Source organism: Capra hircus, chromosome 8, assembly GCF_001704415.2.
Source record: "Capra hircus breed San Clemente chromosome 8, ASM170441v1, whole genome shotgun sequence".
NCBI classification, from domain to species: Eukaryota; Metazoa; Chordata; class Mammalia; order Artiodactyla; family Bovidae; genus Capra; species Capra hircus.
In genome coordinates this window covers 96494428-96511422 of record NC_030815.1, presented here as the reverse complement: position 1 = coordinate 96511422, position 16995 = coordinate 96494428, and the positions used below count along the sequence as shown (strand labels likewise).

At 43.7% G+C, this 16995-nt stretch overlaps 1 protein-coding gene across 1 annotated transcript in view; it reads right to left on the bottom strand.

The window, feature by feature from the left end:
• Positions 1 to 16995, bottom strand: part of ZNF462 (zinc finger protein 462) — a 152584-nt gene that overhangs the window by 40598 nt on the left and 94991 nt on the right. The window contains exon 8 of the mRNA XM_018052556.1: positions 728 to 995. Coding sequence (XP_017908045.1) covers positions 728 to 995 — 268 coding nt within the window. The remainder of the gene's footprint in view (positions 1 to 727; positions 996 to 16995) is intronic.

The following is a 16995-nucleotide window of genomic DNA, read 5'->3' as shown; positions in this document are numbered from 1 at the left end:
ACTTGTCCAAAGTCACACCATCAGTAAGTGGCAAAGCTAGGGTTCAAACCCAGGCAGCCAGGCTCCATATTCTACACTCCTAACTATCAGCCTAAGTGGAATCCCCCAGGATGAGATGAAATCACAGGAGCTTAGATTAAATGAGAGGAAGGACTCCAATCTTTGTCATACTCAGGAGCAAAAATGACTGTAGATTATCTTTTTCTATGTGGGGACAATCTTTCTGTGATTGTTCAAGTTTAGTCTTCCCAGTGTGAAGTCTTGGTTCTCTTTCAATAATATGATCTTAAGAAATAAGAATTCTTTACAAGGGTAGCAGAGTGCACCATCGCTGGATGTCTCTCTTGACTTTGACTCTGCTTCTGAGAAGACTATTTTTCCCCAAAGACAAAATAAAAAGTGGGGAGGTGGAGGGCATAGATTTCCAAAAGGGAAAACACTCACTGCTTCACGCACTGGGTCAGGGAAATCCTTTACACTTCTTGGGCACCCATTTGCTCTGATTTTTAAACTCATTTGTTCTCACATAGCTCTTCACCCCTTCCCCAAACCTAAAAGCAGTCTCTGGAATTAGCCTCCTTTTGTGAAGACTGGACCCCACCTGTTCATCATCCCTTGGGCAGGCCTCCCTTGAGCTCCAGATAGAGGAGTGTAAGGGAAGCGTGTAGTGAGGGGTGGAGCAGGAGCAGCCACCTTGTTTCTCAAGGCAGTTCTTTACATCACTTACTTAAAGCCTGTGTAAAAGGAGCAGTCTTTGCACTTGAAGAGCTTCTTCCCACCGTGCTTGTCCCTGTAATGGCGCCTGATGCTCTGGATATAGCCAGAGGAGAATTCACAGAATTCGCAGTGGAGAATGGCTTCCGTTTTCTGCTCAGCGCCCCCCGCGGTCCCAGAAAGAGGCACGGGGCTCACACGGCTGTTGTTTCTCGCCAGAGCAGCGGACTGATAGTGGTTCAACTGCTGCTGAACATCTGGAGGCTCAGAGTAGGATGAGTCTGTGGACAGACAGGGGAAAATGACACCAGACACAGAGAACACAGTGGAGGTCTGATACTTGAAAACCCCTGAAAGAAGTTTTGAGTCCTTTTTCTTTTCAGGGGGCTGACTGTGATCCCAGCTTTCATCTTCATTTACATTCTACAACGCATCTCTGGGGAAAGGCAGGAAGGGAGGAAGCGTCACTTCTTTTAATCTGACTTTGAGGGTTCATGGCATTTAAAAATAAAATTCTGAGGTTAAAGGTTTCAAAGTGAAGGAAGAAAGTAAACTGTTTTTTAAAGGAAATTGCAGTGTGGCAACAGGCTGCCACAGAATACCCGTCCCTGTAGGTGAGATAAATGAACCCGCATAATGTACACAGGCATCCTCACGAGAAAGGAAAGTAGGGGGTGCAGTATCTCCAACTCTGCAGAACAGAATTATTCAAGCCAACCGGAAAAAAAAAAGAAAAAAAAAAGGGTCTTCAACAGAAATGCTCAAGCACATGGCACTCACAAATATAAAAATGTTTTATGCCTTCACTGTCAAGCGATTTAAATTTTAAAATATAAAAATCCAATAGTGTTCTCCAGGAATGGATGTTTAAAGCTTAGTCAGCATTAAGATGGAGATTTATTCATAAATCCCATTAAAATGAAATTCCAAACAAGTCTCCCTGAAAGGTATTTGAAAGTTTTGCAATTCGGAAGAAAATGTCGGAAGTGACAGGCACAAATCTTAAGCCTGTGAAGCTCTACTGGCATGCGGTGGGGAAATCTGATGTAAAAGGTAGGTGAGAAAAATCTCAGTTTCCTCTTTAAATAATTTTTTTTTTTAAGTTTTAAAAAGAGAAAGAAAGTGAAAAATAAAAGGTCTTCAGCCTTTTCCCACCACACCGATCTGACGTTGGGGTCAGGAATTCACCAGCACCATCATCAACATTGTCCTGTATAACTATGGCTACCCATGAATGACCAAATGGGCTCTGTGAATCCCATACAGATGAATTTCAGTGTGACTTTCCATGAAAAGGAAACAAAGGGCTCCTTTCTTAATGCTTTTCAAAAAAGCAGGGGTGAAATGGGACAGAAACTGTACCAGCCTCCTCCTGATTTGATGGACACTTAATTTTCCAAAGTGTGACTCCCCCAGGTGGGACACGTGGGGGCTCTGTAAAAACCCACATTTGATGAAACTGGTACCATCCATCCCGTCGGCCTCTTTGAAAGGAAAAACAAAAACAGCAGCTTCCTGTATTGTGGGGCCACCTCCTGTCTTCAAAATACTAAAATACCTCCCCTTCTTGTTTTCTCCTCCCCCTCCTCAATTTGTATTCCTCCGGATTGAGGAAAAGAAAAAAAAAAAAAAACCCTTTGGAAATTGTAAACAAACCTGCCATACACACACACAAATAAAACAAAAGGAAACTTGAACAATATCTCCGAGCCTCCATGGGTTCATTACCAGGTGTAAACCAAAGACAAAGGAAGAAAGAAATGACACAACTGAATTCATTTCACCCGATTCTTTTTATCTCCTTTTTCTTTATTTCTCGACCCTAGCTGATGAACCCACTCAGGATGAGAATAATGCAATTGTCAACTCCTCTTTCTTTCCCTCAATAGCAGGTTTGTTTACCATTTCATGGATTGTTTGAGATGTTTTCTATTTAAGCTCTCAACACTAGTTTCTGTTTAACACACACACACAATGAAGCAAAAGGCACTGTCTGCCCGCCTCTCTTGTTAACAGGAACGTGAGCTCCTGGGTAAGCACCACCACCCCAGGACCCTGGTCAGCCCTAACATCGGGGCAGCACCGGTTCTGGCTTGCCCTCAGTTCTGTAGGAAAGAAATTCTGCAACTGACAAGGCCAAAGTCAGGTCCAACTGCCCTGAGCTGTCAACCATTCACAAATCTACCTAGAGACCAAATCAAAGGAGTCGTCCATTTCTCAGTAAGCAGCCACCACTGCCTCCAAGGTGGGCTTCCCAGGTGGCTCAGTGGTAAAAGTTCTGCCTGTCAATGCAGGAGATGCAGGAGAATTGGGCTCTATCCCTGGGTGGGGAAGATCCCCTGGAGAAGGAAATGGCAACCCGCTCCAGTATTCCTGGAGAATCCCATAGACGGAGGAGCCTGGTGCGTTCATGGGGTTACAGAGAGTTGGATACGACTGAGCGCCTAAACAATAACTGCTTCCAAGACTCAGCACCCGCTTGAGTGAGGCCCGCAAGCTAGCACGGATGCTGGCATTCACCTCGGATGCAAGACACTGGACAGCTTCAATCCCTTTATACCAAAATCACAAAGGGGCTCCTAATGTGATGATAAACCAGGTCAATCTGTCTCCCCTACCTTCCACCACCCCTAGTCTAGCACACGCAACTCTCCTGGGTAAACTTTCCCAAGGGGAAGGTATTTGACAATACATTTTTTCTCGTTTCTAGGGTCTAAGGCACATTAACTACTCCATCGCAAAAAACCAAATTCTTCGATTTTCACACCGGTACTTCTATGATATGAAACTTGGAGAAATAAAAATGCAAGAAGTCGTGGAGAAAGCATTCCAAGAGAGGAAATTCATCACCTGTCTCAAGTGGCGGTGTGAAAAGAACAACTCTACGTACTCTGTGTCATAAAATCCTTCTTTCCTGGTTAGAATCAGGTGGACAGGTTTACTTACAAAAATACGCAGATCCCACCACTTGGGATATGTTTGAAAGAATGCCAAGGTAACAATTTTTGGGTCTCCTGAGAGCTTTATTGTCCTCTATCGTGCCAAGACACACTCTTCCTCGCTCTCACCTGGAGTTTGTGAATAATACAAACTTTAACACTTCAGGCACTAAAGTGACAAAGATGTGAGTATATCTGATTTCACTTATCCCAAAAAAGTCTACCCGCTGAGCTACATAAAATCCCAGTTTGTTTGCAAGGCCCGGCTAGAAGAGCAGAAGAGGGTGGTATTGTGCCCAGTTAGAAAGACAAACAGATTGTTAGCAGTGAAGGGTATGTCACATAAGTTAAAAATCATCAAGGCTATTTTCTTTCATTCCAAGCTTAAGAAAGGAAAGTAAAAAAAGAAACCCTGTGCTTGGTCGAGGGCCCGACTTGTGGTCACGGGGACATATGGCAGGTGAAGTACAGGAGAGTGAATCCAGAGAAAAGCCCTGTACCCCACTGCCGGCCACACAAGCTCCCTCTTTACCCCGGGCAGGGCCAGATGTATCTACAGTGGAACCAACAGCCAAGAGGGTGTCAGTCCATCCATCCTTAATCCAACCCTGAGATGGGCAGTTCAGCAAAGAATGTTGGTCTCTGACTTGGGACCACCTATACACAGAGTCTGTAAGGCCTCCGCAGATGACCATTTTGCCTTTTTGAGGTCTTACAAGTAGCTGAGAAAAGAAAGGAAGCCAAAGGCAAAGGAGAAAAGAAAAGATATATCCATTTGAATGCAGAGTTCCAAAGATTAGCAAGGAGAGATAAGGAAGCCTTCCTGTGTGATCAATGTAAAGAAATAGAGGAAAACAACAGAATGGGAAATACTAGAGATCTCTTCAAGAAAATCAGAGATACCAAGGGAACATTTCATGCAAGGATGGGTACAATTAAGGACGGAAATGGTATGGACCTAACAGAAGCACAAAATATTAAGAAGAGGTGGCAAGAATATACAGAAGAACTATACAAAAGGATCTTCATGACCCAGATAACCACGATGGTGTGATCACTCATCTAGAGCCAGACATCCTGGAATGCGAAGTCAAGTGGATCTTAGCTTCCTAAGACATCACTATGAACAAAGCCAGTGGAGGTGATGGAATTCCAGTAGAGCTCTTTCAAATCCTAAAAGATGATGCTGTGAAAGTGCTGCACTCAATATGCCAGCAAATTTGGAAACTTAGCAGTGGCCACAGGACTGGAAAAGGTCAATTTTCATTCTAATCCCAAAGAAAGGCAATGACAAAGAATGTTCAAACTAAGATACAATTGCACTCATCTCACAAGCCGGCGAAGTAATGCTCAAAATTCTCCAAGCCAGGCTTCATCAGTATGTGAACAGAGAACTTCCAGATGTTCAAGGTGGACTTAGAAGAGGAACCAGAGATCAAATTACCAACATCCACTGGATCACAGAAAAAACAAGAGAATTCAAGAAAAACATCTACTTCTGCTTCACTGATTACACCAAAGCCTTTGACTGTGTGGATCACAACAAACTGTGGAAAATTCTGCAAGAGATGGGAATACCAGACCACCTTACCTGCCTCCTGAGAAATCTGTACACAGGTCAGGAAGCAACAGTTCAAACTGGACATGGAACAAAGGACTGGTTCCAAATAGGAAAAGGAGTACATCAAGGCTGCATATTATCACCCTGCTTATTTAACTTATATGCAGAGTACATCATGTGAAATGCTGGGCTGGATAAAGCACAAGCTGGAATCAAGATTGCTGGGAGAAATATCAATAACCTCAGATATGCAGATGACACCACCCTTATGGCAGAAAGAGAAGAGGAACTAAAGAGCCTCGATGAAAGTCAAAGAGAAGAGTGAAAAAGCTGGCTTAAAATTCAACATTTAAAAAACGAAGATCATGGCTTCTGGTCCCAACACTTCATCGCAAATAGATGGGGAAACAATGGAAACCGTGAGACTTTATTTTTTGGGGCTCCAAAATCACTGCAGATGGTGACTGCAGCCATGAAATTAAGACGCTTGCTCCTTAGAAGAAAAGCTATGACCAACCTAGATAGCACATTAAAAATCAGAGACATTACTTTGCCAACAAAGGACCATCTAGTCAAAGCCATGGTTTTTCCAATAGTCATGTATGGATGTGACAGTTGGACTATAAAGAAAGCTTAGTGCCAAAGAATTGATGCTTTTGAACTGCAGTGTTGGAGAAGACTCTTGAAAGTCCCTTGGACTGACTGCAAAGAGATCAAACCAGTGAATCCTAAAGGAAATCAGACCTGAATATTCACTGGAAGGACTGATGCTGAAGCTGAAGCTCCAATACTTAGGGTCACCTGATGCAAAGAGCTGACTCTTTGGAAAAGACCCTGATGCTGGGAGAGGTTGAAGGCAGGAGTAGAAGGAAACGACAGAGGATGAGATGGTTGGATAGCATCACTGACTCGATGGACATGAGTTTGAGCAAGTTCTGAGAGTTGGTGACGGACAGAGAAGCCTGGTGTGCTGCAGTCCATTGGGTCGCAGAGTCGGACACAACTGAGTAACTGAACTGAACTGATACACAGAGTTTAGGAAATTAAATTATGATTTATAATTGCAGTTATAAAATAAATTTAACTAAGTTATATAGAGCTATTCATTCTGTAAGCTGTCTATAATAGGAAAATGATTTTGTAAAAGCAGGCTCACACTAGAACTTTAGCATGGACAGCCACAGCGTTTCTAGGTGTGGGTTTGAAAGTTACCAAGAGCCAGCACTGGATTCCCACAACTACTGCGTATGGCATAGGTTCTCATCCCAGTTTCATCGATGAGGTGTCTGGAGCTGAGAATGGTTGGCTACACAGCTACCGAGAGGCAGAGGTAGGATTTGAACAAAGATCTGTCTGACTTTAAAATATGAGTCTTGTCTATTACACATCTGTACTCAACAGGTTGACCTCTGGGGTCCCACGATGCAAGTCAGAAGAACACCAAGGAACACCTGAGTGTTCCATTAGCAACACACTCATAGCAGAGAGGAGAAAGAGAAGGTGGCAGAAAGACAGAAAGTTAACATCCAAATGGATAGAAATTAGAGAGAAAATAACATTCAACTGAATACCAAGAGAACACTAAAATGAGCATTTCAGAGCACATGGGAAAGAAAAGAATCAACAAGGTAAGATTCCTGGGAAAGAAAAAGAATATCCAACATTTCAAAATGCTTTATAAAAACACAAAAACCCAGCAGGTATTTGCATACACGTGCTGCACAGGTAAGCACGGTCAAGCACCCAGAACTGGAGATGTGCTGGCCCACATGTCATGCTTCGATTAGATGCCGCATAAACTGCCCTCAAATAATAACGCTCTAACATGCCTTCGGGGGAACCTCACTGGGAAAGAAAGGTATCCGAATACCAATGGGAGACGGGTGCTTCTGTGGCTCTTGGACAGCTCAGGACTTCAAACCAGAGAAAGCGCTAAGTTCCAGATGAGACCTCCTGCCACTCTCATTCAGTCAGGTTCCTGGAGAAATGGGAAAGTTCTGACTCTCATTCCAGCTCCCCAGAATTCTGGCCAAACCAATGTTAAGTATCCATCCAAAGAGTTTTTTCCTTTTTTCTCCAAAAACGCACCAGCACAGAAACAATCACTGGAAACCTACTGAACTCTGGAAGAACAATAAACCATGACAGAATGAAGCTCGCTTGAATATTCTGATTCTACAAACACTTGGTGGACACCCTCTTCGTGCCAGGCCATGAGCAGGCTCTAGGGACTCAAAGTCAAAGAAGGTGTGAGGTGGGACTTCCCTGGTACAGTGGTTAGGACTCCACACTTTTACTGCTGGAGTCCCAGGTTCAATCCCTGGTCAGGGGATCCCACAAACCACGTGGTCAAGGCACAGGGGGTGGGGGTTTGATATCCGGTCAGGGGATCCCACCAGTCATGAGGCACAGCCAAAAAAAAGAAAAAAGCACTAGAGATGCCTTCTAGAAGCCCAGATCTAGAGACACAGAGCAGCTGGCTGTTATGAAAATACATGCCTGCTCCACATCTAACACACTTCCTCCACTGATTAAAGGAGTAAAAGAAGCAAAGAGAACAAATGATCAGTAACAGGGGAGTTTAACTATTGCAACATTAAGGAAGACACAGGGAAGAGTTAAGAGTCAATTGAGCAGTAAATTGTGGGAGGACAGCCCCCTAATGCGCTGAGTGACCTAAAAAGGAGGCTGTACAAGAGGATCAATTCTCAATTTTCTACAGCTCTGCAGAGAAGGTGTGAGTGAGGGTGAAAAAGTGGTAGAAGTACCTTGGTGCCAGCAACCACATTTTATTTGAGCTAGATTTTCAAGCAGACGTAGAAGAGAGGCTCTTTCATCAGGGAGAAAGTACCAGGGGGAAATAAAAGACAAGAAGATTTCAGGCAAGCAAATGTTAGATGTGGACGTGGAGGGTAGGGGATGGTTAAATGACACCCATTCATTCAGTAAACATTTACTGAGTATCTAAGTCCATGTGAGACCCTGTTCTGGAACAGATGGATGTGGTCGCTGCCCTCAAGCAACTCACCATCTCGGGCAGACATGTAAATAATTGATGGTGACACCCTGCATCCCCAGAAAAGTCTCAAGGGAGCACTTATCTCCATGGTCCTAGTGGAGAAGACAAAATCAGCCATACATGGTGACTGATGGAAACTGGGAGTGAGAGAGACAGAAGGAGGATGTCAAGAAAACCTTGATTGCCACTAATAAATGGAACTAGATCAGCTACTGTGTCAATGAAAGCAGCACCAAACATGGAGATACCTAAGTGTTCAACTCACCACACCTCCATCTTTAGTCATAAACAGAAATTAAAACAACTACATTCTTTTCACAACAGGGAAAAAAGGGACGTAATGCCTACAGGGAAAAGAAATAAAGATCAGAGGATGAGTCTGAGTGGGAAACTATGTACACTGGAGGCTGAAAGAGATCGCTTAGGGGAAGATTAAGTCTTCAGATCCTAAAATAGCATAGTGTTCAAAATGATGAACGGATTATGACTGTCTTCAGAAAAGCAGGTGATTTGGCAACTAAAGGTTGGCAGTATAAGAAAACAGAAACAGAAATATTACCTGCAGATAATTTAACAACAAATTTTGTAAATGCCCAAAGTTAGGAGGTTGGAAAGTGTGCAAGTATTAGTCTCAGTCATGTCTGACTCTCTGTGACCCCATGCACTATAGTCCTCCAGGCTTCTCTGTCCATCGAATTCTCTAGGCAAGAATACTGGAGTGAGTTTCCATTTCCTTCTCCAGGGGATCTTCCCAACTCAGGGATTGAACCCAAGTTCCCTTCACTGCAGGCAGACTCCTTACCATCTGAGACACTAGGGAAGCCCGTGGGGGTGGGACCTAAATGTGCTGGAAATACATCCTGTTTCTGGAAAAAAAAACTGACAAAGGCACACTAACAATGGCAAGAGAGCAGGCTGAAGACATACTTCAGTTAATAGCCAGGAAGCTTCTGGAACAGCATCAGCTCCCATCATACAACGGCTAAGAAACTCAGGCAAAGGACAAGAGGGTCCAAGTATTTCCATGGACATGATAGCAACCCAGGTATCTGCTGGTAATGAGATAAGAGGATCTTCTTACTTTATTGGCGAACTTAGACATGACCTGAGTCTTCATCTAAAGCTGAAAAATGGTGTCTGGCAGACGCCTTAAACTCAGCATGCTGCACACAGCCACCATCTTTGCTCAAACATCTCCGGTGCTCTGAATGTGCGGCAGTGACTCAACGCTTCATTCAAGCCCAAATTGTGGGACTCCTCCTTCCAACTGTCAGGCATTTCTTGTGGTAGCACATTTCCCAGAGACACAGATCACTTCTCACTTCCAATCACCTTCCTCTCCAGGCCCCTGCCTTCCTTTCTCACTGTTCGTTCAGGTCCACAGAACCCATATGGGCAGCTCTAACACCCTATGAGCTGGTCTTTCTTCCTTCTAGATCTGTGCTACTTTGGCAAATGTACATATCACAGAGATATAATGTATATCACTTTTTACAGGAATATGATAATGATGCCCCAGGGCTCAAGGATAAAGTCTGCTCCTTGGTACACATAGCTCGGTGCTTCCAGCCTCACTTTTAGCTAATTTCCAATTCCTTGCACTTTCTACATACATCGTCATTGGCAATCAGTGGTCAAAGGCTATCCGAGGCTCTTCTTCTTCATGCCCAGTAAACCCCTACCCATCCTTCAAAGCCCAGCCCAATGCCTTCCCTCCCAAACCCAGACAGAAACCTTCTCTCCTCTGTGCTTTGCCAACACACACTGTGATCCTCACATGGATTTTATTAGACTTCAGCTTATACTTATAAGTTCTCTTAAGCAACCTCCACCAACAAACTTGGGCATTTATCAATGCCTTGATCTTAAAGCAGCCATTGCAATGGCAAACGGGCTGGTTGTTGGGACTTCCTCTAGCAGGCCTACCCATTTTTGTTTTCAGCAGTTGTGTTAATGCTAACAGAAATCAGTCTTATTTTCTCTTAAAATTTTTTGTACTTGTTATATTTATATTTGTTACTGAGCTTGTTCAATTTACTTAATATTACCAAAAAGGATGAAAGATGGGTATAAAAATCGCCATTTCTATGAAAGCTATGTTAAATGCTTTGAAAAGATTTGAGAAAGTAGCTAAAAAAAATTATTGTCAAATTACATTTTGGCAAGATAAAAGAGAACATAAGTCTAGAAGGACCCTGCTCTAAGACTCTTTCATAAATGTCTAAATTATCATTCAACTTAAAAAAAACTTGAAACCAGAGCTAGTATAGGTGATTGTGGTTTATGCAAGAGAGAAAAATGGGGAATGCAATCAAAAGACCCAGACATAAGTTTGATCCTACAACACAATCCAGATGAATGAATTTTTTTTATTTTTTGGCTGAACCACATGCGGGATCTTAGTTTCCGACCAGATTGAATCCACGCCCCCTGCAGCGGAAGCGCAGAGTCTTAGCCACTGGACTGCCAAGGAAGTCCCTGAATGAATGCACTTTTAAATGAAAATAAAACATGTAAGGCATTTTCAAAAAGATTCCCTGCATTATGAAATTTTCAAATATTACTGGGAAACCAGGTCTGATTATATCAAATAAGTTTCAACTGTATCTGTCCATATGTTTGACCCGATGCTCAGTTGCTCAGTAGTATCCAAGTCTTTGCGACCCCACAGACTGTAGCCCACCAGGCTCCTTGGTCCCTGGGGTTTTTCAGGCAAGAAAACTGAAGTGGGTTGCTGTTTCCTTCTCCAATGTTTGACTCTATTTTATATTAATTCAGAAAATATTTATTGAGAGGCTTTTATTTCTAAGGCACTTGGGGCACCTTTCAGTGGAAAAAAAAAAAACAGCAAGGATCCTTGCCCTCGTGGGACTTACATTTTAGATGGACAGGAATAGTATCTGGTGTGCTTTCATAGCCAGAGACTGGCCATCCTTTCATTAAAAAACGGTACTTAAGAAAATGTTTGTTGGATTGAATTTGTGAGCAATTTTCTTACATTCTACCCTATACCTCTGTCTATCTAAGTTACAAAAAACTGTATGTCACATACAGCTGTCAAGATGATTCACAGATTCAAAAGATTTATTTAAGATTTCTTAGGTTCTATCTGAATTCGTTTGAAACTCAGTTTCGTTCTCAAGATACCTGCTGTTTGCTCCATGTTAACGGGGGACAGAACGTGGTACCCACAACACGACCAACTACAAATCACCAATGCAACTTCCCAAGTATTTCCTTGGAAGATTCTCAAAAAGGCTCTCCAGATAAAAGACTGGGCCATTCTGAAGGAAAACTATTAGAAACTAAGCTTTGGAACACAAGCCACTTCAGCTCCTCCTGGATAGTATCGAAAGGGGGAACATAAATCTCTAGAGGCAGCCATGTGACTTTATTTCCTTCTTTTGATTATGCCTTGAAAATCTCCAGGCCAAGGACTCTGGCACCTCCTTCTTCTGTCATCAGGAGAGTTCTCTGGCCTGGGTGCACAAGATTATGATACAATGGCCAGGAGGACAATGGGCGCTGGATGACTATATATAGGAATTCTGGGCTTGGTTGTCATGGAGGCAAACGGAAAAACAAATGTCTAATCCTGAAAATAAAGTTGAGGCCAAACTTGAAGGAAACACACACTGAAAACTTCCTGTCATTCTGATGAGTAAAAACAAAACCTTGAAATATGATCAGGGAAAACAAAACAAAAAGTTAAGTCTTCAAAATGACAAAAACAGCATTAAAAAAAAAAAAAAAAGAGCCACTGTCCCTTGTTGAGATTTAGTATCTCATAATCCGTAAGGTCACTGAAAGGGTCTCTCAAAGGCCTTATTGGCAAGAAGCTTCATGTTCTCATTTTCTCTATATTTTGGCAGCGAATTCAGGCAAGTCTGATCTAAGACAGAAGATTCCAGGACTTACAAGTCACTAGGTCCTATCGTGGGGGACAACACAATCTGTCTCTGTATCATTTTTCCACAGTGGCATCACAATCCACCCAATCAAATCAAAACGAACCTTTGATTCATTTCTCTTTCATTGAAGGACTGAGAAAGCCCTATTGGTTCAACCTCCTATAAAGCCGGTTATCTGTGACCCACTCACGGTTGCACAGCTCCTGCTTCTGGTTGAGGTCCCTGTGGTTGCTTGTGTAAACTTGCATTGCAGGATGTTCCTAATTGGCTTTCTATATTCAAGCGTCTTCTCCCCCTAAGATCCCTTCATTTTCTAAAAGTAAGTATGATCAAGGTATTCATGCCTTCTTACAAGGAAAATGTCCAACCTCTGAACGTCGGTGTCCCAGCCCACCTTCATCTTCTCAGACCTACCTCAGTCCACACCCACCTTGCTCCCACTCAGTGCTACTCTCAGCCACATAGAAGGTTTCTAACACTCACTCCGTGTGCTCTTTTCAACCGTTTCCTTGAATATCCCTGCAATATCCTTCTTCCACTTCTCAGCCTGGCAAATTCATTTTTCAAGACTGAATTCAGTTCAAATTTACCATCACTATGAAGATCTTCCTTGATCTTTCTAGATACACTTATTCAATTCACCCTTTCCATGCTGCATGCAGGTTAGTTTATTTTTGCCTCCAGCAGACTATGATCTCTTTGCAAGCAGGATATCTGTGCATGCACACATCCATCCATCCATCACATTTTTTTAAAGTTCATTATCTCCCAGAGCTTAGTTCAGGGCCTGAGCCAAAAGAGGTGCTCAATAAACATGGTATAAAGATCCAAAAAGAGTTCAAACTGGGAAAACTGCTCTGGAAAACCAAGATTTAACAGGAAAATCCAATTAACCAAATGTCACTCTCTCTTTGAACACTGAAGTTAATAGAGCCGGTCCACTGAAACAGTGATCCACTTTTATTGAAATATGTCTGGGTCTTTTTTTTTTTTAATTAGCTGAAGAATGACTTCTGGAACATTTGAAAATTTGAATGGCAGGAAATTCATGATCCATGGCCATCCCAAAAAGTCACAGGCATAATTTCTGGTCTTCACCCTAAATCAGCAATAAGTCTAAACTCTGAAATAAATGGTATCAGGACATGCGGGAGCCACTTCAGATGAATCAGCATGCAGCTCTCTCTCCTTTCTTGTACCCACTGGCAGGAACAGATCTGTGGTAGGTACAGATGTTCGTGAAATGCGCAGGTGTAAGAGGTACCATGTATTTAAATGCACCATGACTTTGCTACCACCGTCAGTTCCTAAGGCCATGAGAATAGACGCCTCTGCAAGCCAGGATGTGTTCATGGATGACATTCAGCAGTGCATCCTCACTGCATGAAATATTTTACCAATTCTCTTCCACCATGGATGCACTCTCCTCCCAGATACGTTGGGTAAGGTTATTTATTTTGCGGAAGGATTTCTGGTAGCTCAGAAAAGCAGAGACGGTTTCATGTCACCCAGACAGTAAATGGAGAGACAGGAACATAACCCAGAGCTCCTGCATGCCCCAGTTTCGAAAACATGTTCTTTTTCTGCCACATCCATTAGCAGACATTGCAGGTATTCCTCTGTACTAAGTGATATTTGTAACTCAAAGCGTGTGTTCTTGAGAAACCCGCCTTGAAACCGGCTGGAAATCTGTCAGGAAGCAAATGAACACGTGGCGAAGGAGCCTCTTTCTCTTATTTTTTCGGGAGAAGCTCTGGGTGGCATCTGCCATTGTTCACTGAGATGCTCTCACAATATCGAATGCATAATTCACCTGTGACTCTTTGGAATTGTGTGATGAGGAAGTAATGCTTCCCGCTGTTCGTTTAGATCGTATAGATGTCTTTACCACACAGAAAATCCAATGAACAACGTAGAGGACAAAAGCCTCTTTGTATCAGTGACTTGGCCGCCACTGTCCAGAGCTTGCTAGCAACTTCAGATGGTATTTAGAGCTCACAGGCTGTGGGCAAGGCCACCGTGCTTCCTCCTCAAGGTTCAACTGGAGGGAAGATACCTACTGACTTCAAGGAGGCAGTCACAGCATACAGCTTGTGACGATCAGGCCAGGGAGAGCCCGCCCAGGGAACAAGGCAGAGACTTCTCAAAAGCTCAGTGAAATCAAGAGGGAAGAACACATCTGAGGAGAAGCGTATATATTTAGATACATGTCGAGTTCTAAGCGATGGTATGGAAATTGGGTGAGAACAACCAGAGCGGATCAAGAACAAGAGGAAGCAGCCACACTTTAAAGTGCACAGTTATTCTAAAATTGTCTCCCAGCAGCGGGCATCTCTGAACCAACACACCCAGTGGGTTTCTTACCCTTTTCTTCTTTTCTTTTCACTTATTCCCAAGCAGGGGAAGAAAATCCTGGCTCTAGATAAAGTTATATATTTTAATCATCATTAAAGCAGTTAGTTCCTCTATTAGGACACACACTTCTCCACTCACTCCAAATTCCTCTTCAGGACAAGTGCTAGTGATGCTGGGCTCAAGTGGAGGGCATGAGCCTCCCAGATGCAGAGGGACCAGGCAGTGAGATCCAGGCTCATCTGTCACTGGCCTCGCGGCTCTCGGTCAGCAATTCTGTCAGGTGCTTCTTCACAAAGTCTCTCCTTGATCTGTACCATGGCCTTGTAACATAAGCCGTGTTGTTACTTCCCACTTTACAGATGGGAAAGCCAAGGGAGCACCTGGGAAACAGGCCACCTCTCCGCTCCCCAGGGCGTGCACGCACGCCTCCTCGTAACCCTGGGGACTCTCCATTAAGCAGACTTCCGGTTCCTCATTTGTAAAATGGAGCTGGTGACACCGACGGCTGCATAGGGTGCCGTGGACAGAGGACAGCAGGGTGTGAACTACAATGCCTGGCATGGGTGAAGTAGGAGCTCTTTAAGGGCCTCAGTCCCATAGCAACTAAAGTTGATGTGGTATATTTTGCACTAAATGATTAATTGCCTCTTGCTGTTTATGGAGAGCTTTCTGTAGACAGAAGAATTTGATCTCCTTATCTGGACTGCGGGATAGAGTGGAACAGGCATCTCTTACACCGCTCTACACAGATGTAACTGACATTCATCCCAGCTCTGGGCACATGGCAGGTGTTCAGCTGCTCCTTTCTGACTGACTGATTCTGGGCAAAGCTGACTGCACTGCCCCTCCTGCGTGAAGAGCTTTATTCTGTAGGTGAGGATGGCTGCCACAGGGAGGGGACTGACCAAGGAGCTTGGATCCAGCCCAGAGGCAGGGCTCAACCTGAATAACACACCAAGTTACCCCCATTTTGTTAGACAGCTCGGCACACAGGATGGTCACAATTGCTATGAAGAGGCACATCAGAGTAAATTTAATTCCCAAACTTTAGAGGCTTTCCTGGCAACCATTCTGGGGTCTATTTCATCCTAACATCACTTCTAGCTTTCTTTTTTTTATATATATATTTATATTTATTTGATTGCACTAGGTCTTAGCTGCAGCATGCAGGATCATGAGGTGTGGCATGCAGGATCTAGTTCCCTGATCAGGGACTGAACCCAGGTCCCCCGCATTGGGAGTGTGGAGCCTTAGCCACTAGACCACCAGGGAGGTCGCTCACCTCCAGCTCTGAGCAAGGTCCTTGGGAATCCGGTAGGTGTGGTGATCATCCCCACCATCAGTGACGGTCTCATGAACGTCTCTCCCTGACACTGCTGCTCCTGTCCTCTTCTGCCTGTTAATGGTGTTTTCTTTCTCTTGATTGCACTTTTTCCCATCTGATGAATAGTACGTATGTATTGGTCGATTGGTTGGCTTACCCCACTATCTCTTGAGGGGTTTTGTCTCAAACATCTTAACCTGCATGGACTTTTGGATTTTATTTCATTACCCATGCTCTCTGATCTTTCTTGGGAACTGCTGGCTCAGCTGGGCACAGAGTACCTGCCCAAGACCCAACATGAGAAACTCAAGGGTCTGTACCAAGAGGCAACCCTACCATCGCACCACTACATACCTCAGCCTCCAGAGGGTCATGGCCAGTGTGCAGCACCATGAACGTCAACCCTCAAGACTAGAGTCATTCACTGACACAGCTCATTTCCTTCCCTGCGTATGTGTGCAAGGCAATCTGCCACCTTCTGGGAACTCAAAATAAAATGATGGCCTCTGCCTTCAAGAAGCAGGTAGCCCTTATGTGTGGCATCTAAAACACGATACAAATGAACTTTTCTATGAAACAGAGAATAGATTGGTGGTTGCCAAGGACGCGGGGAGAGGGACGGAGTGGGAGTGCAGGATTAGCAAATGCAAACGATTACATACAGAATGGGGAAACAACAAGGCCCTACTGTACGGCACAGGAATTATGCTGTAATAAACTATAATGGAAAAAAGTATGAAAAAGAATGCATATACACGTGTAACTGGATCACTTTACTGTACAGAAGAAATTAATACAACACTGTAAATCAACTAGACATTGAGAAAAACACGTGGACGGTCTAAGGTGGTGGAAAGTCAGACATTTATTAATACAACAAGAGTATGATCAGCTCTGACACTAAAGAGTGCTCAGAGACGTGAACAGTGAGGAGGCCCTCAGTCATACAAGAAGCGTTAGGAAGGCTTCTGGAGAAGCCAAGATTGAAGTTTTCAAGGATGAGTGGGAATTAGCCAAATGAATGAAACAAAGACGAGGTCAGGAGAAAGTAAATGGAGAAGGACACTCCAGGAAAGGCTAGCAAGGCCTGGAGGGTGAGAGCAGGATCCCACGCAGGCAAGGCATTCAGAACGGCTGCAGTGAGGGACACAGCAGAGAGAATGGATGAGAGT